The 27,909-nt window shown below is 40.8% G+C and overlaps 1 protein-coding gene and 2 pseudogenes across 1 annotated transcript; 1 reads left to right on the top strand and 2 right to left on the bottom strand.

The window, feature by feature from the left end:
* Window positions 1-3,137: 3,137 nt before the first annotated feature.
* LOC120256933 lies at window positions 3,138-4,352 on the bottom strand. The gene is made up of 2 exons (XM_039264591.1): window positions 3,848-4,352; window positions 3,138-3,646 (listed from the first exon to the last, which is right to left on the bottom strand). The coding sequence occupies exons 1-2, from the start codon at window positions 4,350-4,352 to the stop codon at window positions 3,138-3,140; spliced, it is 1,014 nt and encodes a 337-aa protein (XP_039120525.1).
* Window positions 4,353-12,214: 7,862 nt separating this feature from the next.
* Window positions 12,215-12,856, top strand: LOC120256932 (annotated as a pseudogene).
* A 3,743-nt stretch (window positions 12,857-16,599) lies between these two features.
* LOC120256930 lies at window positions 16,600-17,128 on the bottom strand (annotated as a pseudogene).
* Window positions 17,129-27,909: the final 10,781 nt, after the last annotated feature.

The following is a 27,909-nucleotide window of genomic DNA, read 5'->3' as shown; positions in this document are numbered from 1 at the left end:
TGCCAATTGGCTAGACTACTGAAACTGAAATTTATTGTTTGATGTTTTGTTTTCACAGGAGGGGTTTCTGGTCACCACCCAATATATGCTCTGTTAGATGTTATTTTTATTTTGACCTATTTTGACGAGTAAAACCAAACTTATGGGCTTGTAGAAATTGCCTTTGGTTAGAATTTAGAGTCTCATGACCGTGGAAATGATCGATGCTCGGTTACGCTGACACTTGGTGCATATTTTTCCTAAGAGAGGATTTCTGATAGCCACGAGCGATACTTCCGGGTGTAGCCGATTGCACAGTATTGTGATATGTCCTAACAACTAAGAGGCGAGAAGACTGCGGTTTGTGGAAATTGTGCTTAGCCAGTGCAAGAGTTCTTACTATGCGATCTAGTACCTTTCAAAGGGAGATTTTATTCATAACTAGAGAAGACAAAAGCGTGGTTTTTCTATTCTCTATTTTTATTAATTTATAACTGCCATTTTCAAACTGTAACAACTAGTTCCTTTCAAAGTTGAACTTTGCTTATCACCAGATAGAGAGCATGGTTTCTCCCAATCTGGTTTGATCTATGTATTGCAGCCATTTCATTCATGATGTTGCAGTTATCAATGTGGTAAAAGTTGACTGATAAATTAGTGGTTTGCCATCTTTAGAAAGGGGGTTTTATTTCTATGCAATAGCATGATTTTACTATGTTGTTTTCTAAAGATCTATTTATTTTTTGTACTCACGGTTTGCAGTTATGGCAGTTATTAACTGTTAATTATTTTCGAAGGGACATTGAACAAATATTATTGATTTGTGCTTTCTTGTTTGTAGTTATCAATGGTTTATTATTTTTTGAAAGGACACTGGACAATATTATCAACAATGTTTGGTATGCTTTTTATAGTGTGATCTAGATATTTGTTGTGTTAGTGGAGGATTTGCCACTATGTGTTGTGTCTTTTACTGGGGTTTCTGTAGAAGTTATTCTGGCCATTCAGTTTGTTAGCAGCTGGGAACTGTCAGTCAGCAACAACTAGTTTCTTTCAAAGTTGACTTTGTTTATAATATAAACAGACCAAGCATGATTTCTCCCATTCTGGTTTTGATCTATGTATTTCAGCCATTTTCATACATCAGGCTGCAGTTATCAATGTGGCAAAAGTTGAGTGACAAATCAGCGGTTTCTCATCTTTAGAAAGGGGGTTTCTTGTCAATGCAATAACATGATTTCAGTATGTCATTTTCATACATCAGGTTTGCTGTTGCCAATGTGGCATAAGTTGGCTGATAAATCCCTATTTTTTCATGTTTAGAAAGGGGGTTGTCATTGCAAATCACTAGGTTGTTTTCTGAGAGTCTAAATGGAGCACTTTATATTTGAGCTAGATGTGATGTATGTGTGATATATTAGCTTATTCAAACATGTCTGCATGGTAATGGTTTTATTTGATAAATTAATATGGGTTAAATCATGGGATTGGATCATTTCATATTTGAGCTAGATTTGATTTATGCTTGATATATTAGCTTATTTGAACATGTTTGCATGGTAATGGTTTGATTTGGTTTTGTTTGATAAATTACCAACTGGTTATATCATGGGAAATTGGAAATTCATCATATGCTTGGTGTCTGGTATTCTTTAAAAAGGATTTTATGTCACAAAAAAATTAAAAAATAAGATAAGAAGGCCACAGATGTTAGGTTGTGGAGGTTATGCTGTTAGCATTTGGGGTTTTTAGAATAATTTTTATAAAACTGGAAGCTGTTTTGTGCATTTGTCTGTTTATCCGTGTTAATTTCAATTTTTTGTAATGTTGTAGTCTTTCGAGCAAAAGTTGGTTGGTTGAACTTGAGCTTATGTTTCTCTTAAACTAGGTTTTGGTTCTCTATGCCATGTTTTCTCTCTAGAACTCAGTATAATGCAACTAGGTTGTTTTAGTTAATTTAAAATTTTTGAAATGTTTTCCGGTTCATTTAGAATTTGAGAATTTGGGGTTATCCTTGTTTTGCAATGTGATATTTATTTTAATTGATTTGGTGGTCCATTGGTTTTCTGATGAATCTCTTAATAGGCTGTCACAATCATGAGTCATTGTTACTGTTATTACTGTTTGTGGGCAGATTTGTTGTTGATGGAATGCTGTTAGTGAAGTGTTTCTATTTTTTCCTTAGCTATGTTTGATCTATTCTTTCATAATTAGTTATATGAATACGAAGGGTGGTTATTGTTACTAACCATATTTAGTTTATTTTACTGTGGTTAACAGTACTTTTCTGATTAGATATGTGATTGGGGAGTTAATTTTTTTAACAGTCACCAAACTTTGCCTTATTTTCGTTTCAGTCATTTAACTTCAAAACATATCAAAGTGGTTATTCAAGTTACAAAAACTTTCAATGTGCAGTCATCTGAGATTTTTCAGCGCTCAATAGCTCATGTGGCTGCCTAATAGAATTGCCATGTAAACTGGATGATGTGGAAATAAGTTGTTGATTCAGCATGGTGGTCACGTAGGATATAGGGTGCCAGAAAATCTCGGGTGATTGCCCAATGAAAGTTTTTGTAACTTGAGTGACCATTTTGATATATTTGAAGTTGGATGACTGAAGTGAAAATAAATCAAAGTTGGGTGATTGTTCAAAACATTAACAGGTGATTTTATACCTTTAGAGGATTAATGAGAACATCACCCGAGGCATTTCACTCATTTGTATCCTGTTACTAAGATGGGTGTTTGCCTTACTAAGGCCATCTCCAACCCAAAACTCTATATTTAGCGCTTCAGTACTAAAAAATACAGCTTCTACAGTGAAAGTTTCTTCAACCATCATCTCTATTTTTAACTCTAAAATAGAATATTCTATGAATATTTTTTTTTATTTCACAATTTATATATTCATACTATCCACAAATTTAATCATCTTTAAATCTTTTCCACTTTTAACCAATGAATTATTTAAAATATGATTTTAATTTTTATAATTATTATAAATATTTATTAAATATAAAATAAAATTCAATTGGTTAAAAAATGCAAATACAAAAACAAATATTACATTAATTACTTAATAAAAATATAAAATACAAACAAGCACCATTGGTAAAAACAACACATTATTGGAAACTAGAGTAACACACAAGTTTTTAATTATCTTCGTTATTTGCATAGCGCAACCATAAATGTTCAATCAATGCATTGCGAAGTGCAATATGAGCGTCTTTGTCCTTAATTTGCCTGTAACGACCAAGAAATTGTTCAAATCGAGCATCTTCATCTTGTACCAATTCAACTACTGGGGTCGTCACTTCTCTAACATCCACGATTGGTGCATTGATATCTCGTTCATCCTCGACTATCATGTTGTGCATTATAATGCATGCAGTCATTATGTCGTGTAAAACATTTTTACTCCAAAACCGTGCAGACCCTCCCACAATTGCAAAACGAGATTGTAGAACACCAAATGCTCTCTCAACATCTTTTCGGCATGCTTCTTGTCTCATTGCAAAATATTTTTTCTTCGGAGTTCGTGGTTGATGAATAGTTTGTACAATAGTAGACCATTTTGGATATATGTTATCAGCTAAATAATATCCCATATTGTATTCATTTCCTTGAATGATATAATGAGCAGAAGGAGCAATACCTTGTGCTAGGTTGGAGAGCAAATTAGAAGACTCCAAAACGTTTATGTCATTGTTGGTGCCTGGCATACCAAAATAAGCATGCCATATCCAAAGATCATAATCTACTACTGCTTCAAGAATAATGGTTGGGCATCCATACCTTCCTCTATATTGTCCAGCCCATGCCGTGGGACAATTTTTCCACTTCCAATGCATACAGTCCAAACTTCCTAACATTCCTGGAAAGCCACGTTGTTCTCCAATGTATAAGAGTCTTGCAATATCATTAGCATTAGGTGATCTAAGATATTGCTCAGTGAAAATCTCTACGATTGCTCGACAAAATCTTTTGAAGCTTTCAATTGCAGTTGATTCACCAATTTTGATATATTCGTCTGTAGCATCAGCAGGTAAACCATATGCCAACATTCGAAAAGCAGCAGTAATTTTTTGCAAAGTAGATAACCCACCTCGACCAAGACCATCACAACGTTGTTGAAAGTAACTATCATGGTTCTTAACTGCCCCAACAATGCGAAGAAATAAACTTCGTGACATCCGATATCTTCGACGAAACATTTCAGCATTATATCGTGGGTTCTCCGAAAAGTAATCATTCCACAAATTGCGATCTGCCGCTTCTCGATTACGATTGATAACAACATGGCCTGGAATAGAGCCACCATGGGATCGACGGTTGTTCAAATGACTAAGGGTTAACTCTAATATCATGCTTATCTTATTGTATTGGAAAGTGTAATGAGATAGGGTTTGATATGATGAACTCAAATCCAACGGTTTTGATGTGGTAGAAATCCATCCGACGGTTGATAGAAAGATAAGGTGGTGCATTATTGAGTTTGCTTGTCTTCTTGCATTGGGAAGTGTCTCATTATTCAAATTGCTTATCTTCTTGCATTGGGAAGTGCCACATTATTTAAATTGCTTATCTTATTGTATTGGAAAGTGTAATGAGATAGGGTTTGATATGATGAACTCAAATCCAACGGTTTTGATGTGGAAGAAATCCATCCGACGGTTGATAAAAAGATAAGGTGGTGCATTATTGAGTTTGCTTGTCTTCTTGCATTGGGAAGTGTCTTATTATTCAAATTGTATATCTTCTTGCATTGGGAAGTGCCACATTATTTAAATTGCTTATCTTATTGTATTGGAAAGTGTAATGAGATAGGGTTTGATATGATGAACTCAAATCCAACGGTTTTGATGTGGAAGAAATCCATCCGACGGTTGATAGAAAGATAAGGTGGTGCATTATTGAGTTTGCTTGTCTTCTTGCATTGGGAAGTGTTTCATTATTCAAATTGCTTATATTCTAGCACATTATTCAATTATTGTGTTGCCTATATATAAACAACTTCATGTCATCTCTCATTTCAACCATTATTATCAAAAAATCTCTCTTTCATTGGAACCCACGAAAAAAATGTCTAAATAATCTCGTAGTTCGGGATACTCTCCTTATGAAGATGTCCACCTTTGTGAAATTTACATGGAAATGACTCAAGACCCCATTATTGGTACGAACCAGTCCTTAGAACAATTATGGGCTCGAGTTGAGGAAAAAAATACAATCTGACAAGAGATAAAGCTTGGGTGGAGCGTTCTGCTCGGTCTTTACAATGTCGAATGCAAACAATAGAAAAGGCAGTGAAAAAATTGAACGGATGTATTCGACAGGTGGAAAATTTGAATCCAAGTGGTGCATCAGACCAAGATATTGTAAGTATTTTATATATTTTATTCTTCAAAAGTTTATATTTTTACAAATACATAATTCTGAAATCATTTATAGATGAATCGAGCAAAGAGGATGCTTTTGGATGATCCTAACTACAAGAAAGGGTTTAAGTTTGATCATGTGTGGCACATTGTGAGGAACTTTGAGTAGTTTAAAGATAATGTCATGACATCTAGACAAATTTCTCGAAAGCATGCATTTGACTATTTATCATCAGAATCTGAAAATCCCACGCCAGAATCGCATACACCGGAATCTCCTGGACTTTCTCAATTTTCTCTTAACTTAGATGATAGTGTTGGTGGCTCACCTTCCGACGCCCTGATCGGACGAGTAAGAAAGCCAAAGCCCGAAGAAAAATGGATGACGAGTGGCAACTTCTCTTAGTCGTCTAAAAGATGATAACTCTAAGATTATGGAGATGTTAGAGAAGACTAATCTTCGATCGACAAATGTTCATAGAAATGCAGAATAAAAAATCTTGCTTTTCAACAAATGAAATATGAGGACAAAAATCTTGATCGCGAGATTTGAATTCTATCATCGATCCAAATATTCGTGCTTGTATACAAGCACAACAACAAGAAATTTTACGAAAAGAGGGCATTTTCAACAACCACCTCCTACGGATCTAATATGTTTAATGACATCTTCGACGATTTTGGTGGAAGTGGCGATAACATGCTTGGGACTATTAGCCCCATCTACTTCAAACTTTATTTTGGGTGTTGTAGTTTTTAATATATCGCTAATAGTATATGTTTTAAGATTATTTTCTATGTTTTTATCTTATCGCTTATGTAATTTTCGTTAATTTAATGAATTTGTAATTAAGTAAAATTATTTTTCTTTTAATTTGATATGTCGTTATTAATTAAAAAAATATAAAAATTAAATTATAACTTTATAATTTAATTAAATTATAAAAGTTATAAATATAAATTGTAAAAGAAATAAAAAGTAAAAATTTAAAAAAAGAATTAAAAAAATAGAAAAATCAAAAATAGAAATAAAAAAATAAAATAAAAAAATATAAATTTAAAAAAATTAAAAAGCAAAAATTAAAAAACAAAAATTAAAAAAAGAATTAAAAAAAGCAGAAAAATCAAAACCGAAAAATTAAAAACAAAAAAATAAAAAAATAAAAATAAAAACATATAAATTTAAAAAAATTAAAAAGCAAAATTAAAAAAATAAAAATTAAAAAGAATTAAAAAGCGAAAAAATCAAAACCGAAAAATCAAAACAAAAAAAAAAATAAAATAAAAAATGAAAATAACGTTGCTACAGTGGCGCGCAGGATATTGCGCGCCACTGTAGCGAAATCTCATTTTGGCGCCCAAATTAACGTTTGGTTGGAGAATTTGGGCGCCAAATCCAACCTAAAACGTCAAATGTAACGCTGGGTTGGAGATGCCCTAAATTACTCATTTGTATCCTGTTACTAAGATGGGTGTTTGCCTTGATAAGTGACGACTTGTTTAGTCTCACAAATTGGATGCTTTCAATTATTAATTTCAAGAAGAACTAAAGATAGGTGATGATTTGTTATGCCTCACAAATTCATTTGCTTTAACTATGAAGTTCGAGAAAAAATGAGGAGCTGGAACATGCCTTTTGTTTTCTTAGAAGGAAAGTAGTGAGTACAGATAATAAATATGTATCTCAAGATTTGGTATGTTGCTTATATTTTAATTTTTGGCTTCTTGACGTAGCAATGAACAATAGGTGTTTTATATCTTAAATAAGTTATTTTCTTTCTTTTTAAAGTTGGTGGTTTGATAAGTTTGGTAAATCTATTTATTTGAATGGATTTAATGCTGCCATATTCTCTTGACTTCAACTGTAGTGGCGGTTAGCGTAAGTTTATGAAGCCTAGTATTGAACGTGGTTTTTATTTTTTTATTATTTTTATTATTTTTATTATTTTTTCTTTCAAATTAAATTTGCAGTTTGTTAATATTTCAATTTCTAAAAACATTTTCCAATTGGTTAATATAATAAACCAAACTATTCTAAGTTGATTATGCATTTAAGTTTTGCTGCTCTTGGAGGATCAAGAATTTTTCTGATTGGCCTTTGATCACAGGGTTTCTTAAACCCACTTTTAGATCGATGGTATTTATTTTTTTACATGGTTTCTTTCATACATCTTGGTGATTTGAGCTTCTCATGTGTTTGGAAATTGGGTCATATTGTTTAAATACTTCTCACTACATTTAAAGGTTTTCATCCGATTTAAGATTCCTTCTGAGTAATCCTTCGATGCATCAATTTTATGATCACCTTTTCGGATCAGCCCTTGAAAAAGACCTCCTTCGCAACCTCTCCAAAATTGTGAACACCTTTTCGGATCAGCCCTTGAGGTATCTCAGAAAGGCCATCCAGAGGACCTTCCTGGTCCCTGCTTCAAAACGTAAGGGCGCGCGCCCTCCGTTTGTTGGTCGCCAAAGACAAGAGCTTCGTCTTTGGAAGCGCTAGTAGCGTAGGGCGACTGGGCCAGCCGAGCCCCTCTGAATTATCTAATTAAGGCTTTGATGACTCAAGGTGAATATTAGGGAAAGGAGAGCGAGGGGAAGAGGGGCAGCCCTCGGCCAGCTCATCCAATTCGCTCCAATAGACAGGCATGGTTCAGTAGTCAAAGCAACTTCGTCACTTTCGTGTACCCATTGGACGGCAGCCTTTTCGGGTGTTCCTTAGGGACCGATTCACTCTGCGTAGATCGACTGAACGCAGAAAGCCTTCCACTGGCAGGCGATCTTGTTTTTCACAGGATTTCTCGTTAACAATACCTGCTTAAGTAAGTAATAAGTCAAAATAAGGAGTAAACATCCAAGAATTCTAAGCCCATATCCCACCTTCTAGTTTGAGTTAAAATATTGGCTTTAATCAGCCTAGTCGGGATAAGATAAGAGAATAAAGCTGAAACTGATCCCTTCCCTTAGTTTATTTTATTTTGTATAGACAGTCAAATTTTCTTGGTGTGTAAAGCTAGACAAGACAGATTTTTATTTGAGATTAGTTGTGGACGTGAGCTAACGTATATGGGGGTTATTGCAACATAGATAGAAGGAAATTTCCTCAATAAATAGAAAAAATAGACCTTACACAGAAAGAGTTATAGGCTAGATAGATGGGGTTTTTTTTTTCTTCCTATGCCCGACGATCTGACGGTTTAATCCATGGCGAGTTCAAGGGATTAGATGGTTTTTGGGTTCATTTAAATCTGATAAAATATTTAAAAAAAGAAATGAATTGTTTAAAACCTTTTGTATGATGAACTATTCGGACGATTCACTACAAACCCAAACTCACCTTCCTTGGGGGCAGTCGGCGGACCAGGCCGAACTCCGATTATCGGCTCATGACACGTTCTTATAATAAAAAGAGGCTTAGGAAGAACTTTTATGGTCAAAGAAAGGAACATTGCGTTTACTTTTTAACTTTATCCATTTGGATACGGAAAAAAAAGATCGATGCGTCTGTGGAACAATAAAAATTCCTGTGCATTTCTTTCCCCCTTTTGATAGAAAAAAAATGGGAGATATTGGAAAGGAAATTAAAACCAAGTTACAAAAACTTTTTCTACGACTCCTGCACACCGGTTGAACCATATTTGATTTTCCCTCAACTCGCTGCCACACGTAAGTGTAGCTGCACGGCAGGAAATTCCAACTTTACATCGTCAACGACCCCTACATGAAAGGTTATAGTGTTAAAAATTTTGACATTGCGCCTATATATACTGTCCCTTGATTCACATGGAGACCTAGCAACAAGTGTAGGCCATATAAGGAAGTTTGGCGTCATATGCAGTGTCCATTTCCTCGTGGTCACCTTTGACAGTGGACCAAATCAAGACGGTCAGTATAGGCCCCATTGAGATGGTTCACGGATTTCCCTGTTCCGGTTCCATAAAAGAAATACATCCGCAAATTTATGTGGAAATAACAAATTGAGAAACTTACCGTATTTTTTCATCAAAATAAAACGACATGTGCTGATACAGTAGAGAGCTTGGTTGTAAGGAAGGAGTGAGGTGGGGGAATAATATTACGTTAAAAACACTGAACGAACATACAATATGCTTAGTGTGATCATAGTATGCATGGGCGATGGTAGTCGATATAAATATGAAAGAGCAGAGTTACCTTATTATTATTACTTTAAACACCATGCATGCCAATAAAATAATAAGTAGCACTGATATTTGATATAAGTAAATCACAAACTTTTCTTTTGATGTGTTCATTCTCAGCGCTGTCTACACCATTCATGAAGGTGACCTCCGCCGTATTCATGACATCTGGGTCTTGGAGCAGACTTGCCGTCCCCTCCATTGATGTTCTCGCAAATGTCGTCATACCTGGTATGTCCGTTTTCACCGTTACAAAATACGCAGCTGCCGCTTCTCTACCTACAGACTCTGTTCTAAATCTACAATAACAGGTGCCATGATACCCATATTACTTTACTTGCAAGTCAAAGTCTAACTTCTCCCATGTCAAAAAAATGACCGGATGTCTACCGACGAATACAACGTAGCACGCAAATCTGGCCATCTCCAATTTTTCCTGCAATGTGTCTAATAAAAAAAGTGTTCATTCAAAGTACTACGGTCGAGTGACGCTACTACGTTCCTCTTCTATGGTTGGTATCTTTCGTTCCTACGTTCCTGTAGCGAGTCTAAATTTAGAACTGAACTATAGCATAAAGAGCTCGGCAGTTATGGTGTAACAGTCCTGTCCTCTCTTTCTTTCCCTCCTTTTTCTTATGACATTCACTCCTATATTTGAGATTTCATATAGTATGTACGATATCGGTGGTTAGCTTACCGGTTTTTTAGGCAGCAGAGAATGCAAGCTGTTAGAAAGATCATAGGCTCGTTGCTCGATGCTTTGAATAGGAACCACGCCACGTGGCGGTAATAGAAGATGAAGTAGAGTCAAGGTTGGCAGTAAGATCTATCTCTTTAGCAGTAGTCATGCAGTCCTTGAAAACGATCCCGGAGGCCTTCCTTGGCTGGGGCAACTCGTGAAGCTTGACAACTCGTTTTTTCCTTGGGAAATGATAGGTTGGGACTATTACGCCTTATAGTTTAGTTTAGTTGCCAAGACCCCTTTTATTTAAAAGGAAACCCTTATTCAAATTAAAATTCAAAGGTTTTCCGGACCAATCATGAACTGGAGGCACTCGAATCTTTCGGTGGTAAATCGCTCTATAGGCCGGGCGAGCAAGAAAAAAGAAAATCGTTTGGACGCCAATGAAATGAACGGTTGGCAAGTCAAAAGCAAAACGTGATATCGCCGACAAAGGTGACTATCACGGAGCCATCGCCATTGTTCGCTTATTTCAATTATTAGCCGACCGGCATACTGGAGGTCGGGAAAATCTCGACGATTACCCACCCTCGTTGATCCCTCGAGGTCTTAGAGGTTCGGAAGAATCCATGATGAAGAACAAAAGCCAGGTTTTTCCTCAACTCAAGAAGTAGTGAGGAGGGGTTTAGAGAAGGACAGAGCCCGACCAATTATGACTTTAGTGCCGGCCTTTGGACTTGTTCTCTAGTGTGCGTTTAGTTCCCCAGTGATCGACCTTATTCTCAAAACAAGGGAGGAGCTAAATGGTTATCCTCTCTTTCCTTTATATGCAAAAAGAGTCATTCCGCTACGCCCCTTTATTTCAAGAACCCTTGAAACTCCTTTAGTCCTCGTCCCATTTCCACTGTATGATGAGCGGGCATTCCGCAGACTTCGGAAGAAAAATTGGGAGAAAAATATCCTTGATATTTTGTGAAAAATACTACTCTTTTTCGATGAAGAATGTTGTCTTTTTTTAGCCCCGGCTGATAACACATCGGCATTGGCATCACGTGTCCCGAAGCGGGTCACAATGGGTTTATTTATAAAAAGGTATATACCCACCGCTAAGACCGTTCAGAGTTAATGGAGGCCTTTCCTGTGCAATATCCAGGAGTGTCCACGACAAGGTCACACCAAAGTTTCCCTCAATGTAGTAATTACTACTACTCAATCTTTTTTCGACTTGCTCAACCACTGGCTTCATTAGTCAGACGATTTGGTATAGTGCCCCACCAATGGCTCCGAGCCGAACTGATTCAATCCGGGAGTCCTGTTGTTAATAGGATGAATCCCCTCTCTACTATAGAATATTGCCTCCCTCCTCCCCACACCAAAAAATGGTCTTTCCTATGATTTGATTGCTATTCCTCCGACTCCTTGATAGTCGTCGCCTCTCGTCTTAAGAGTCTTTCGCGTTAGCCCCTCCGTTCACTCTCCTGTGCTTATTCTTCGCCCTCAACCGCTACGTGCCTTGGACAGTTTCTTTGTGAAAATAAATGGTTATATATCCAAAAGCGGACCACACCTAAAATCTGGTCAAGTTCTAATTGAATAGAGAGGACAACATGGAAAGACAAAAGAAAATCCTGTTCCACAAGATCCTATATCAGCTATAAATCCTCCTCGCATTTATGCCGGAAACGTAGCCAGTGCTATGGGCTTTGGCTTATGTAGATAAAAAATGATGAATGGGATTGTGGCACTCCATTCGCCGCCAATGCGGAATGATGTCGCGAAAAAGAATGGAGCAGCTGCTTCGCTCTGCATGTATGCGTCGGATCCCATATAAGAAGCTCGCTCTTTACTCGATCATTCAAACATTTTTGTGGGCACAAAATGCGCATCCGCTCTATTGTTGCGTAGCAATAGAAGCCTGCTCATCTTGCTTGACGCTTTTTCGCCTTCTCCTCGCTCCGGGACAGGGAATGCTAATGGACACGGGGAGTGAGCGAGCAGGCGTGTCGCTCGTAATGGAAAGAAAGAGACCACTACTTCACCTCTTTGTTGGACCGCTGGCCCGAACACGATGGTCTCGACCGGGACTAGGAACCAATTCAATTTGGATCTTGACGTGTCGGTTGTTTTTAACCGTAGGCATCTCGCCAGGAAGTTGGTGGGCTCATCATGAATTAGGTCGGGGTGGGTCGGTGGTTTCGGGATCCCGTGGAAAAATGGCTCTTTTATACCTCGGGTATTAGCCACAGCTCGTATTCATTCGATAATTCTACCCCTTCTTCATTCTTGGACCTCGCTTCTTAATATTTTTGACTCTTCCATGTCTGTGTCTCCGGAACCTCTTCAATACGAGTCCGGATTGCTAGCTCCCGTTTATAGTTACGCTCATCGATGATACACGAGGAAGATTTTTTTATAGGCGGTTCTTCCTTCTAATTATAGGCATATCTATGAATCTTTTCTACCAGATGAAGCAGCAGGTATTGGTTCGTAGAACCTATAAAAAAGAGATGGTTGTGGCGCGAAGAACTCTTGTGCACCTACGTCACTTGGCTCACGCGCAACCCCGCCCCCTTATGTTATGGAAGAATTTAGCCAATTGTTGGCTCCGAATAACAAGTGCAGCAATTGGCTGTCGGATTTCGTCCCGTCCGTAGCGCTTCGGAAGTCACTATGGCGTGGCAGAATGTAGAGCAGTCCGCGACGGAAGCCTTTGATTGATTAGTATATTATTTTACACTTCGGAAGATGGTCAAGGTAGCTTGCTTCCAAGCCACTGCACGAAATGCGCATGTAGTCCTTCCTGCCGGTAGCAAAACCAGTGGTATAGCTAATCAAGCTTCAGCCGCAAGCGAGTAGTCCATTAGCCAGAAAGCTATCAGCCGCAATGACAGTGAGCAAGCAAACGGTAGCCAAGGATAGGGCTTTGAAGCGGTAAGTTACGTGGTAGCCAGGCCTACTAGGCAGAGCGGTCCAATTAGGCCAGTCAGGGATAGGAAAGCAATAGCTGAAGCTCGCCCCAATAGGGAAAAGGGAACCCTTTCCAAGACCTCATACCTCCAAAGTGTACTCAAACAGTGTAGGAGCCAACTCTATTGGAAGAGGCACAGGGGGAAAGGAGTGGGGAATCTCTATGCGTGAGGGCTGCCTTGAAAAAGGATGAGAGGTGGGAACTCCTCTATCCTATAGATCTGAAGCTCGCAACCTATTAATGGGTTGAAAAAAGGGACGGGACAAGGATATACCAAATGAAAGCCTTCTCGAGAGCATCAGAAGAGTTGTATTCTCAGTTATAAAAATCGCATATATCAGAATCAGTAGGCTATCGGGCTGTACGCGAAAGTTTGCTTCCATCGACATCTTTCTGCATGATTGGGAATAAATAGGTGATTTTCAACACATGGACTCAGACTAAAACGCTATGTCAAAATTGCTTGTACTCATCTTTCGCACCAATAGGGGCTAGGTTTTTGACTGTACTAAAAAAAATGAACACATGCTAGCTTCGGAAAGTCGTGTCCAGGAAAAGAGCTTATTCCTTCAACTGTGCAAAGCGAGAGAGAGCTTCTATAGCTATTATGCCATCAGGAGAGTGCTTGGATTCGCTTTCCTTTAACTTAATTAAGTATTTACCTTTAGGAATACCAGGCAAAGCAAATGGTTTGATTTTTTGGCTATTCTTTTCTTTTTGTACACATAAAGGACTCAACGGCAAGATAAAGATAAGAGCCGTGTACAACGATAGCTTACCAACTACCTCCGATCGCTCTAGTTGAACTAATCTGGGTCGGTATCGCGCTTTTTTTTATTGCTCTCACTCTCCTTATAGCTTTAATCGCTCCTCTGACTTCCTTTGTGAAGTACTTTTTTGGAATACGAACTATTTCTCAACGGGACCTCTATTTTTTATTTTTGACCAGAGCAATAGGGAAGCGAAAACCGGATTCTAGTGAGCTTGACTTGAATCGTCGACTCGAGATCGCGGACGCAAGGTCAAAGTATCTTGCAGAAGAAGAGTCTTAAGCGGGGGAGTCTCTGTCTCTTGCATAGGGAAATTTCTCCATGAATTAGAAGGATTGATTGAACCACCCATCACCGTTTTCCTTTATTCTAAAGACTGCCTTTCTTGAAAACTGACCCTAACATTGGGGGCTCGCAACTTTCTTAGAGAAGGGCCGCTCAGTGCTCGCTTTTTTTCTTTATCGAAGAACCCCGACGATAGAATTGACTTCGGGTTTGCTTACTCAACCTAGGCTACTCAAATTGGACGAGAGCTTTTAGATTATCAACCTTATTCATCGGGCGAAAAGCTGGGATCTTCGGCAGAACTAGCACTTCCTTTGATACTCGGACTCTCCGACCCGACCACCTAGCTCTTTCGGTTCGATCTCACGGATCCGGGAAACTCCGTCTGCCTTCTCTTTGTGGCTTATTTTGTTTGGCCGAAAGACGAAAAACAGGATTTGTTTGAAAGCTTAGGCATAGGAAGAATCTTTTTACAGGAAAGGAAGATTGTCTAAGGGTAGGGACGAATCGCATAAAATAGAGGAATTTGTCCAAGAAGACATGAATCGGACTACTCTTTCAAAAAGGGATTTCCAGCTGATGTGCCCTTACTGAAATGAAAGTTCTTCCCTTGCTTGACCTTGTCATCACCAAGAAGAACGTCTCATTCGATCTAAAGAAAGATTCTTCTTCGAAGCATGAACCATCCGCTCCTTTTCCTCAAAAACTTGCCTTGGAGTTGAAGTATTAGCTCGCGCTGCACCTGGACTGGTTATCTCGAAAGCTCTGGTTGAATAAAAAAGTATACTTACTTGGCTTCTTTCACTCCTAAATAAGTTATCCGGGGACCAAAATGAAAAAAGAAGTAGAAGAAGCCTTTCCTTAAGCGTCCGTTTGCCTCAGGTAATGCAATTCTTGGTAAAACTAAGCATTCATTCGGAGTCTCTACGAGTGAATAGCTACCGATTTCCCTGCTTCCTCTACTGGGTCTCGGATAATGTTTTACTTAAACTATGAAATTGAAAAAAGTCTCTTTGAAAATGAAATAGATACTGTTGGTTACATAGCCTAGGGGTTACCACAGGAAGTAAGCTTCACCTGACCTGTGACCTTAAAGAAAAGAAAAAAAATGTTACTCGGAGTAGCAAGGACTTTACTTTGCCTGCTATTCATTCAAAAATAGGTTTCACCGTTAACTAGCTAACTAGATGGGACGTCAATAGCAGGAATGCAAAATGCAAGACCTGGACCTGGTTCAGGCAGTCAAGCAGCAAAGCCCTCTTTCTATTCGGGAGCTTTCGTCACGGCTATAAAGAATTGATCGTTCTCCTCGTGAAGGCTATTGGGATCAATCCCTTCAACCCTGTTTGGCATGGTAGGTTCCAAGATAAAAGAAAAAAAAACTCTTATTGTTAGCAGTTTTTCCAAGCTTCCCGAGGTAAGGAAGTCAAGCAACCAATAGCATTTGTACGTACTATGCCTTTCACCGGGTGAGCGAAAAAGCAGTTACCTTTTGCCCGGTCTTCCTTAACGCAAAGGGAAAGCATTATCCCTATAAGACTGTCGCTAAACAAAAGAAATTCTTTTTCACATTCAACCATGAAACAGAGTGCGACTTGAGCAATCAAATCTACCCCCTCTTCCACAACTGACTACGAACAGTTGACAGCTAATGATTCTGCCCTACTTTATAAAAAACCTATTTTAGAGCTTAAAATCAAACTCATTCTATCACTATTACGAATAATAGTTGAAAGAAGTCATGCTCGACCTATTCTAGAAATAAGAGATGCCAAATCGCCTTCCCCTTATCTTATTTAAGAACCTTTCCTTGCTTCGCCGAATGAAGAAGCCTCTATTTCGGATGAATTTGGCGGATGACTGGCCTACCATGTTCCGTTGGTTTTGCTCTTTTTTTTATTGGCTAGAATGTTTGTAAGAAACATTTTTAAGACCCCTCAATGACGTAGAGCGGGTGATACTCTCCCAAAAGTCTCAAGACGGATTCCTACTAGGTGATTCTAGGGGATATCACTTACGTAATGTAACGTAGTTCCCCGCTTGGCCGTGTGAACAAGCACTGTTGATCATAGGTCCATTCCATTCCGTGGCCTTAAACGGATGTGAACGAATCTCCTCCACTAAAGTACCAAAAAGTCTCACTGAAGGCGACGAAGAACAATAGGGACAAGAAATGACCGCTCCTCTCGACATGGATTGGAAGGAAGGACCCTCCCTGTGATTGGATTGTGACTTTCTGTTCCAGCAAAGGTGACCCTGTACTTATTCATTGAGCACCTTTTTACAGCTCCTTGCGATCTTGAATAGAGCACCTCTTTCAATTGCTCAATTGACAGGCTCAGGCGGAATAGGAGGAAGGCTTTTAATTCTATATCTATAAGGATGTATTTCACCAGTTGACTGGAGACTTTATTATTGATATATCGATTGCTCCAGCACGGATTGAAATAGGAGCCAGTTCGACAGAAGCTTTTGAAAAACGCAGTGCACCTGTAAATAAGGAACAAGATGAATACGTGGTTAACCGAGCATCCTACACCCGAAAGGTACCCCACATAGGCCTTCCCGAAACCCCCAAATCACTAAGGTAAACAAAGTAGAAAAAGCACCAATTTCGTACTCGGCTCCTGAAGAGCGAAGAAAAAAAGGGGATGTTTTGTTAATGGGAACAAGAAACTGCTTATAACCGTAGCGATAGAAACAAGAATACTCATCCGAGCCAGCAGGAACATGTACATACGGAATACGAGAATTTCCACCTTGTTGAAAAATCTGGTGGTGCTACCCAAGACTTGAATGAATAGCCATCGCTATTAAGAACAACCGAGATCCAAAAAGAATTTTTCACAGTAGCTTCTTGTCTTTGACATAAAGAAAGAAGGTTGTAATAACGAAACAGACATGTGAGAATTTTGTCCTTGCCTTGCTAGTGGAACAAGTATTTCAAAATATCTTTGAAAAGATGATGAATGCTTGAAAGGAATGAAAATAATGATAGGGGTTCCCGGGTTTTGCTTACTCTTTTGGATTTTCTTGGCATATTTGCGGATCCCTTAGAGTATCCGCCGGTCCCCATCCGTTATAAAGAAAAAAAATTGTGAGTGCTCTCTTCTTGATGTACAACTTCTATCTTTGTAGCTTATCTCTGATTCCTTTTCATGAAGGCAGACAGGTGTACAGAAGGGAGACAGGCTCAGTGCTTCACAGTGCCTGAGGAGCGATATAGAGAAGGATCAGATTGAGGGCATTCCATATGCTTTTGCTGTTAGAAGCTTGATGTACGCCCAAACGTGTACACGGCCGGACATTGCCTATGCTGTGGGTTTACTAGGTAGATACAAAAGTAACCCAGGCATGGAGCATTGGAAAGTAGTCATGAGCTATCTTCAGGGGACCAGAGACTACATGATCACATAACGGTGATCCGATATACTGGAGATCGTCGGATATTCGGACTCGATCATGCTGGGTGCCCGGACACCGTGAAATCGACATCAAGATACGCCTTCCCGCTTTGCCGCGGCGCCATTTTCGTGAGTCTGGGTCAATCTTGATCCCATTCTCGGATCACACGGGGTGGGGAAAGAACATGTTTTGTTTCGACGAGAGGACCTATTATAGGTTTAAAAGCTAGGTCTATACTATAGATGCTTGGCTTGCTTCCTCGACTATAGCCCTACAACTATGAAAAAGGCGAGCAACCCTTAAACCAAAAGGCTAAATGAGGGCTGTGATACTTTATACTATACAAAAGCCCTAAACTGAAGTAGGTAGTCCCGAAAGCCTCACAAGGTAAAAACTCGCCGACTCAGTGCTTCTTTTCAAGGGAAGCACTAGGGGAAGGTCTTTTAATGCCTTAGTTCTTCCCTAAACCGGTGGTTCAGCTGACCAGCTGTGAGACTTTTTTTCTCGTAGCGTAAACCGGGCAATCATGGACAATGGTCCCGAGGGTCCATGGGGGAGTCGCCTCGGAGGAGCATCAGGATTGTAACCTTAGAGTCCCCACACTTGCCTCAATTGTATGAAAAAACAGATTAGAATCCCGGGCCAAAACCTTTGTTCGGTTGTTGGTAGACTAGGTGATTGGGATCGAATAGCAAGCAAGTACCCGGCCATCATGGTGTCTTATAATAATAAGACCTTCGGCCCCCGCAGATCCCATTGAGAGACAGATCCATCCAAATTTAGCTTGACTCTACCCTGGTCTGGGGGAGCCCATCGAGCATTGGTTCGAGTCCAGCGCGTGACAGGGCCTTGGTCATCTTGATTGGAATAAGAGTAGCCGTCTCGTACAAAGGGGAAGCAGAGACCACGAACAGACCCTCCTTTTTCTCAAGCAATGGCAACAGATACATAGAAAGCAAGTCCAGAAGCAGGAGGTAATCAACAGTACGACAAGAAATAGTAGAGCTCCAAAGAGATGTGAGTCAGATCAGAGTACGGAACCGAGTGAGGGACAGACAGCTAAAAAATGCTATAGAGTGCGGAGCTTCAAGATTTGCGCGCTAGCCTTTCGCCGCTTTAGTTGAACTATTGCGCTTGCTTCTCTTATTTTTTTATCCAGTTTTTTTCTAAGCGAAAATCCTTCTTCTTCCTGCTGACGACTCTGATTGCTCAGTCGGATAGATTGGATCGGGCACAAAAACTCCAATCAATGAATGCTGCTTGCTGACTCGTTCTCCCTCTCTTCCCGAAGCTATCCTTAAACAACAGCGAGATCCTTTGGTCCTCCACCATACACAGAAGGGAGGAAAGAAGAACGCAATCTTTTCGTTTTAGCAGGTGACTGAAGATCTGTGTGGCGATCGAATCTGTTATCATCGTCTTTTGATCCCAGGAACAGAAAGAGTGACCATTCCTTTTGTCGAATCTCAAGAGCAATCTCATTTCGAGAATGAGGAGCAGTCACGATGGAGTAGCCTCGTCATGTTTCGAGGTCTCACCTGTGTTGACCACGAAGACGCGGGAAACTTTCTCCGAAATCTATGGCTTTCTGTATTGGATGATCTATGACTGGTCCTTCACTCCATTAAAAAAATGAAAAAGCCGATTAGGTTGCCACTTGAGAGCTTGCTCTTTCTGGCCTCGAGCTGTCTTGACTTACGTGGCAAGCAAGGGTTAGAGCCTAGCTTTCAACTCAGACTAGCTTTACCAAGTGCACAACAAGGATAGCGGCCCCCAACAGAGATAAGAGATATTGGTTTGGTGGACAGAGCCTAGGTCGCCAAGCTTAGGCCCCCTTGAAAGAGTGCATAATAGCTCACTGATCGAGCGCTCTTGCGCCGAAGATGAACGGGGCTAAGCGATCTGCCGAAGCTGTGGGATGTCAAAATGCATCGGTAGGGGAGTGTTCCGCCTTAGAGGAAAGCACCCGCGCAAGCAGGTGTGGATGAAGCGAAAGCGAGAATGTCGGCTTGAGTAAGGCAAACATTGGTGAGAATCCAATGCCCCGAAAACCTAAGGTAAGTGTTCCTCCGGAAGGTTCGTCCACGGGGGGTGAGTCAGGGCCTAAGATCAGGCCGAAAGGCGTAGTCGATGGACAACAGGTGAATATTCCTGTACTACCCCTTGTTGGTCCCGAGGGACGGAGGAGGTTAGGTTAGCCGAAAGATTGTTTTTTCAGTTCAAGGACGCAAGGTGACCTTGCTTTTTCAGGGGGTAGAGGAAATGCCTCGAGCCAATGTCGCGTGAGGCGCTGAAGTCACTCGAACAACCTTCAACAATGAGATTTGGAAATCAAATTCTTTCTCCACCGCACTTGGTAGTACCCCGATCGTAGGTCCAACTTGGAGAAATATCGCGCCCCAGGTCGAACAAATCCGCTATGAGAGGGATGGGGTACTTTTTCTTGATGATCACCTTATTTAGGGCTCGATAGTCTATGCATAGCCTGAGGCTCCCATCGTGCTTCTTCGAACCGAGGTTGTAGCCACGCCGTGATCCAGAAATCTCTATGACCACGAAACTCGTACGGAGGATAGGTCGGCAATCCGATGGTGGAAATCTCCAACCAACATAGTCGATGATGTAGATTCACCCCCAACACCCTTAGGGAGGAAGTAGAGTTCTTAGGGAAGAGAAAGACCAATTGAAGCACGCACAGCAGACCCGAGACTCCATGAAAGCCTCAAAATTCTAGTGATTTGCACCTTTTATTATTTATTTTATAAAGGATCCCGCCGGATGGGCATAATACCTTTCTCGTCAATCTTTCTCCTTAGAGCAAGCAAGGTGAAATCCATCTTTTTTTTTTCACGACTACAATGAAATGGAGAATCGAGCCAAACCTTTGGTCAATCAAGGAGAGCTGGGATCTTGATCCAATTCCGAGATTCTCTAATGAACCTTTCCCGCATTCAAAATCCGCTCTCACGATTACTGCTCTTGGAAAGGAAACCCTCTTACCGAAGAAGGATGATGAAGAGAGAAAAGATCGCATGTCACAAATAAGAGCAAGACTTTACCTACTGTGGAGAGAGAGGAAGTTTCAAACAGGAGAGAGTGAAAGGGGTGAGGCGAGCTTTCTTTCTAGAGATGAGGCCCTTTGGCGAAGCCGATCCCCCATAGGAAGAGGTGCTTAACTAATCATCTGTAGAGGGAGTTTCGTAGCTGATCATCTTGCTTTTTTTCTTTATCCCTTCATTTCGTTTCCAAATTGAACTTCAGCTCCATCTTGTGTGAGCAAGTTGGATTGATCTCATTCCACTGACTTTAGTAGGATGCTGCGACGAAGAGAGGATTAAAAACCACATCTCCTCTATATGACTGAAAGTCCACCACGCCTTGACTTAGTCATTGTCATTTTTTTTTTCACTTTCTTTTCCAACCGCCCAAAAAGATAGAAAGAGATAGATATATATGAACTGCCTGCTTTGAAGTAGAAGTTGTGAAACGGCCTGCTTCCCTCGCGGGCTGTCCATTAGGCTTCTCTTAACATGCGTTGCCTCACCTTGACCTTTTTTTCTTTTCTTATCCTGTCTCTATCTCTTTATCTGTGTTAACCTTACCTTACCAAAAAAAAAAAGGTATCATCAACATAGCAAAAAGAAAAAAACTTTCCATTTTTCATGGGGTCCAACTATCTATATCTAGAGAAAGAAAGGGAAGAAGAATAGCAAATACCTCTAAAAATCTAAAAAAATCGAAGAAACAGAGCTATATTCTATCTCGTTGAGGCAAGGCGCTTTTTAAGCCCTCTATATAGTTAACTTGAGGTCGTTCCTGCTCCAAAGAAACTGAAAGTTTCAGCTGAGAGACTCAGAGGATAAGCGAGGACCCTCCTCTAGTACCGGGTCGGAAAGGATATGCATTTAAAAGGGGCTGCTGGCCACCGCTATGGAAGACGGAGCTTGCAATCAAGCGGGACCCATGGCTTGACCCTCATCTACACAATGAATAAGAATCATGGCGCCTCCTAATCTCTCATGTTGATCACCACTCGCTACCACTGCCTTTTATATATTACAAGTGGTATTCCTAAAGAAAGTATTCCAAGAGCCTGCCTAAGAGACACACTATTGACGTTGCATTCGGTACTCAAAATGGGAGTCCCTCACTACACTCACCTTAAAAATACCCTAAGGGATTACATTACAAAAAGGTCCCCCAGTGCTCCATTCTCAAGAGGGAACGAACTACAAACAGGGAACTAAAACAAAGGAAGTCTCACTACAGCTAACCGCTTGAGAGGTGTTCTCACACGTACATTAACTGGTCCTTCAGTGTTTATTCCAAAGAGGCGGGGGAAAGAGATTATAAAAACAAAGGAGATAGTCAACAGCCCCCTCGCACTTTAGCTTTTTTTACAAAAAGGGATCCGCCTCGAATCAAAAACTCTCTCCTTTCTTTTTCTACTTTTTCATCTCTTTGAAAAATTTCTAGTTTGATCGAGGGTGGTACACTTCTCTCCAGTATGAAATAGGTTGCAGCTATAGTAAGAACTCCAACTGGGCCAATTGCCTAATTATGACCTGAGGTAGCGAACGAGACAGTAAATGGATGGAAATTCTCCACTTAAACTTAATGGCTGCCACTTCTAGCTTTGGCGCTCTTAATCTAGAAGGTCTTGGTAGAATTTTGCTGGCCCTGCCCTTTTCTTTCTTGCTTAAGGACATCCCTTGCTTAGTTCTGCATGCTCCTTCCTTTGTTGAGCTTTGTCATACCGCTCTTCTATCTCTTTCATTGGCGCAATCCTCTTTGAATTCCATAAAGAATTGCAATTAACTTTTTTGAAAGATATCTCCGCTCCAGTATATTACTTCTGAGTAAGGCACTTTCCGAAAGGAAGGTAAACAGGAGTTAACGGGCAGGCACAATAGAAAGGCAGTTGGAGGCAGAAAGCGATATGGAGGTGCGATAGGCTTAATGCAAGCAAGCTCGGGCCTCAATATGCGCATTAGAGAAGGGGGGAGTTAGAGGGAGGTTGGCGCTTCGGTCAAGAGGCTAGCTAGCTTCCCACCTTCCTGTCTTGACTGGTAGGCACAATCGCTTGAGTCTAGTTCTTGAGCGATTTGAATGAAAATTTTTCTTTGGCAAGCAGCCATCAGCCCTCTTTTAGCTCTCGAATATAGATAGGAAAGGAGATCAACAAAAAGTTCAAGGCTGGCAGCAAGCGTAAGTGCAATCACAATCCCTATGAATATCATTACTCAATAGCTCGCCGACCCTCTAGCACTCTGTTATTGCGCAATCACTGACTCTAGTTCTGGAGTTCTAGGTCCTCTAGCTATTAGTGCTGGTAGCTCTCCTTCTAGTAATACATTATAGGCTATCTTCCTTCCACCTCTCTTTATCGCCCTTCCTTCTTTTAGCAGGTCATCTCGAATCTTGAATCTTTAGCCAATCGATTGTAATTAGTCTGACCGCTCAAGGCTTATCTTTCTATTCCCCTTTCTAGTCTCCGGTCATTGGTAGAAAAAGCATGTAAATTCCATTTCTCTCCTCTCTAGCTTGGAAATACTTCTTTCTATTGGCTATATATCTGTAGTCACAGTGCCAGCTCAAGCTATCTTCCTGATAGAGGTATACACAAGTGCAGAGTTCAAGGCAGAGTAAGGGCAGGTAGTAAAGGCAAGCGCATAGGCAGGGGATAGGCATTCAAATCACTATCTTAAAATAGCGTATATAAGAGAAATAGTAGCTCGTACATCTTTTCTTCTTTTAGACAAGTCAAGTAGGCAAGGGAATTGTTTGAGATTAAGAGCGCCAGAGCTAGAAGCGGCAGCCATTACGTTTAAGTTAAGTGGAGAATTTCCATCCATTTGTTGTCTCGCTGCTCACCTCAAGTCATACTAGGCGCTGGGCTCCACTTGGGAGTTCTTACGATAGTCGCAACCTATTTCATATTGGGGAGAAGTGTACCACCCCTCGATCAAACTAGAAATTTTCAAAGGGAAGAAAGTTAGAAAAGAAAAGAGAAAGAGTTTTGATTCGAGGCGGATCCCTTTTGTAAAAAGAGCTAAATTATGAGGGGCTATTGACTATCTCCTTTGTTTTTATAATCTTTTTCTCCCGCCTCTTTAGGTCGGAGCTATGAATACTAGCACTTATATTTCGAATAGAGTTCCCATCAAGCGCTTACTCCCTTATGACCAAGGGTGTTAGCGGTCACTGAGATATTTTTGCAAGTCAAGCATATGCATGTGTGAAGAGGCAAGAATTAGATGCGACTTCTGCCAAATGCATTTTCACAGGCCGAGGAGATAATGATCTTGTGACAAAGAATGTATTTGTTGCAAGAAGTGCACATATTGTTGAAACATCTCCCGTAGACTTAGCCTATTTTGGATCTTTGATGGAAAAAACCTCTTTCATGAAAGGGGAGGGGCAGAGAGCCCATGATTCGATGCTGCCAGCTTGCTCCCCTTTCTATCCGCTGCTTAATGAAGCGGCTAACCTACCATCCCTTCTAGCCTTACCCGATTCACCGGGAATGGGGATTTTATGAGGCAACCAGATGGTTCGTTGAGTCGTGAATGTCGTAATCCTATTTTTGCTTGGACGTAAAAACCCATCCCCCTAGCCTTCTCGCTTGATTGTGGTGGACGTGAATCCTCGAAAGAGAATATGAAAGAAATGCCGCCTCTTAGATGGGGAGTCGGAACCGCCAAGCATCTTAGATTGAAAGTTTATCGCCACCGCATCTCCCACCTCGGTCATCCACATAGCATCAATCGGTCATCCACGCAAACGAAGGCAGAAGAACAAGCTTACCTGCGGAGGAGTCAAGGTATCAAACTCCTGTCGGAAAAACAGCCCCTGGTGGTGCATATCGTGGTCCCAGAAGCGGTACGACCACCTCATCCCTCTAGGGAAGCCCTATAGCTTAAGGTTTTTCTTACAAGCTTCCTCACTCAATTGTAAGCAACATTTCGAAAGACAAAACTCAACAGGAGAGTAGGCTATAGGATTCAAACCCCTTCCTACAGGCTGGGTCAGCTTGTTTAGCAGAATGAACTATGAACCCAGAGCCAAAGGTCTCCTCTTCAGCGGATTCGGATGGGGATGCTGCTTCTCGAGTTGAAGCTGCTAATGCCCCTATCTTTCTTCTCTACTGCCTTTTAGCTATCGCTTTTCGGTTGAATAATTGGAAGATCTGGCATTCTCCACCGACCTCTATGGGAAAGCTAAGTGCCCCCTATTTTAGTATTAGTAAGGCAGCCCTCCCTTTACCTTTTACGTGAATTGGGTATTACCGGCCGATGGCGAATAAGTCCTCACAACAAAGGTTAGGTGCTTGAGATCAAAACTGGTTACAGCAGCGCTCCTGGCGCGAGACTCTTTCGAATAGAATGAATTCGGTAAGGAAGGGTAAAGCCCCATGGTCAATTGAATAACACTTCCCTCAGAATTTAGGAATATTTAGCTCCAAAGGTAGTCTTCCTTAAGCAAGCTATCCCTACCCAATAAGGATCGGCGAAGAGCCCATCCTTTCTTACTATCTTATCTCAACTTTACCTTACTCTCCCACCTTCCCTTTCGCTCGTGATACTCCACTCGCTCCCTTTCTTTCAAAGGAATATTCCTTTTCGGCCGATTCTCCTTTGGTATCTACTACTCAAATTCATCGATTCCCTCCCCGAACCGGAAAAAGATCTCGCTTGCATAAATAACCTATTTTTATTTAGTTTAGGAAAAATCATGGTTTCCTGTGTCGAGTGACCCTAGACAGCACTCTAGCCCTTCTTTGGAGGAAAAAGAAATTAACCTAGAAGAATTAGTCCGGGCCGAAAAGCCCCTTCCTACCTTCTTGAATAGGAAATTTTTCCCTCTATTGTTGAATCGGGTTCTATCTCGAATCCCTCCCTCGAGACTAGAAAAAGGGACCACGGGCTACCAATAAGACCGACGAGTCCAGATGACTAATCTACGTAATCTAAGGAAAACCCTGAAAGAACGAGAGAGTCCGGCTGAACTAGGATCTAGACTCTTTCTGAGAGGCAAGTTCAGCTACATATGGTCGCTCAATCGCATCTTCCCTACCGGCTTTGTTCTCTAACCCTGTGCTTTAAAAAAGAAAGCCCTCCCATGTTGAGTTAACAGCAGAAACCCTTTCTGACATGAATTAGGAAAGTTAAGATAGTAGAAGCCCCGAATTGCTTGCTCCACAACGTGTTTGACTTTCGGAGGACTAACCGCTTCTAATGAGACCTTGGGGGAGGTTGGGCACCGGACGGTGGAGGTACCCATGCTCTTGGTCCTCAAGTTGACCATTAACGGGTCTTTAGTCATCTATTCGTCCAGGCAAAATGACTTAATCAAGAGAGAGAGAGAACCCCTTTTAACGGGATCAATTATATCCACTTTAAGACGGCCTCGGGTGAATTTCTACGCTTATCTCATCTTCTAGCTCGCCTTCTTCTTTTAAAAGTCTTTAGCATTCATCTTTCTATGAACGAACTCGTGGTATTAACAAAGCATCAAGGGAGAGCTTTCCCTAAATCCATTTGACCGAGTCGGATCAAAACTACTATAAGTATATAAGTATAACTAAGGCCACCTTAAAAATTCAATGTATTCCACCATAGCAACTCAACTCTTCGTGATAAGGAATCGCTTTTCTTATCTATTTTACTTTCACGCCCGAGCCCTCGAACTAACTCATTTATCTTCGACTCGAACTCCTTATCCTTAATCGCTAATCCGAAGTTACTTCCCAAGAATAAGGATCCGCCTTTAGTTAAGCTCCCGCGACTTCGGTACACTTGCTTATAGAAGGAAATTCCCACCGAAGGCCCTAGTACTATCGACTTTTGCACCGTATTCAATCGCAAATGTAATCTATGGAACCCTTGCTTGTAATAAAAAATGTATTCGATTCTCGAATCAACTAGTTATTCCCTTCCCATGCTTGACCTTGTCATCTCCGTAGAAGAACGCCTGATTCGATCTAAAGAAAGATTCTTTCTTCAAAGCATGAACCATCCGCCTCCTTTTCCTCAAAAACTTGCCTTGAGTTGAAGTATTAGTCGCTACACGCATCCGGACCGGTTATCTTGAAAGCTCTTTGTTGAATAAAAAGTATACTTACTTTGGCTTCTTTTCACTCCTAAATAGAGTTCATGGGGATATCATTAGCGTTGAGTTGAGCCCTCAGAGCGGAAAGTCTCGATCTCAATCGTGTTGGCGATCGGGCCACCGTCTGTATTCTTAGTTTATGTCGAAGATGCGACAATTGCGCCTCGACATAGATACCAAACTCGCATGGTGTAGAAACCTTCCTTACCAGTGAAGACGCATAAGTTCTTACCAGCCCTCAAGCGGAAGGAGGAGAATCTTTTTCTCGCTAAAATATTGTCTCACCTTCGCCGATGATCACATTTCGTACAAACATATCCACACATATACCCGCGATATGGGTATTTAAAGAACAAGTGTATCGAATTTCGCTAACGGATCTAGCAAAGGACGATCTTGAGAATAATAAAATCCTCTCTTGAGTTGCCGAACTCGAAGTCAAGAATCCCGTCCATGCAAGCAATCCATGTACAATAGGGCACCCATGGCTAAACAAACGCCGGACCAAGGAACCAAAGGTCTTTTCGCTCAAATTCAAAGCGAGGCATTGGACGCTCCCTGTTGCGTCAAAGATCCAAATGATCCGGCCGCATTGAGTGGTGGCAATGAAATGAATGAAAGAACGCTTGGTAGAGTGCTTGTCCCGCATCGGGTCCGCTTAGAGAGTGAGCGGAGTGTAGCTACCGAGGCTCGCGTGGCCTTGCTCTCTTGATATGATCTCGCCTCGGCGTAAGAACCTTTCTACTTGTCTTTGCTTATGCATCCGCTTCATGACTATATATGATACATAAGATTTATATATATATATATATATATATCTTTTACCGCTCGAAAGTGTATAACCTGCTCGTGTTCATCCAAGATTTCAAAATAAATTGATGAGTGCTCTTTGGCCTTCTTTTATTGATCTAACTGCCTCGCGAATCCCCTTCTTCCTTTAATGAAATAGATTGGTCTTCTCAGACAAGATTCTCATCCCTCGCCTTCCGTGGGTCGCATAGCGTCCTTCTCAGTTCGAGAGTTATAGAGCAAGAAAGGGGCTTCCATTAGCATTAGTAGTTATAGTGTTTGGCATTCATCCCGCTTCTTCCTCTAGCATTGATGATGGAGTTCTTCAATTGAAGTATTTAAGTATGAGTGAAGTTCCTTCGTATCAATAGGATCCTTT

This window comes from Dioscorea cayenensis, unplaced genomic scaffold, assembly GCF_009730915.1.
Source record: "Dioscorea cayenensis subsp. rotundata cultivar TDr96_F1 unplaced genomic scaffold, TDr96_F1_v2_PseudoChromosome.rev07_lg8_w22 25.fasta BLBR01001725.1, whole genome shotgun sequence".
Taxonomy (NCBI): domain Eukaryota; kingdom Viridiplantae; phylum Streptophyta; class Magnoliopsida; order Dioscoreales; family Dioscoreaceae; genus Dioscorea; species Dioscorea cayenensis.
The sequence above is the reverse complement of the archived record's forward strand: the minus strand, read 5'-3'. Positions and strand labels throughout refer to the sequence as shown.

Coding starts and splice junctions, on each gene's coding strand:
- LOC120256933 (XM_039264591.1), bottom strand. CDS start 4,352: ATGATATTAGAGTTAACCCTTAGTCATTTGAACAACCGTCGATCCCAT. Junction 3,647..3,847: donor CTTTCCAGGAATGTTAGGAA/GTTTGGACTGTA, acceptor TCTCCAACCTAG/CACAAGGTATTGCTCCTTCT.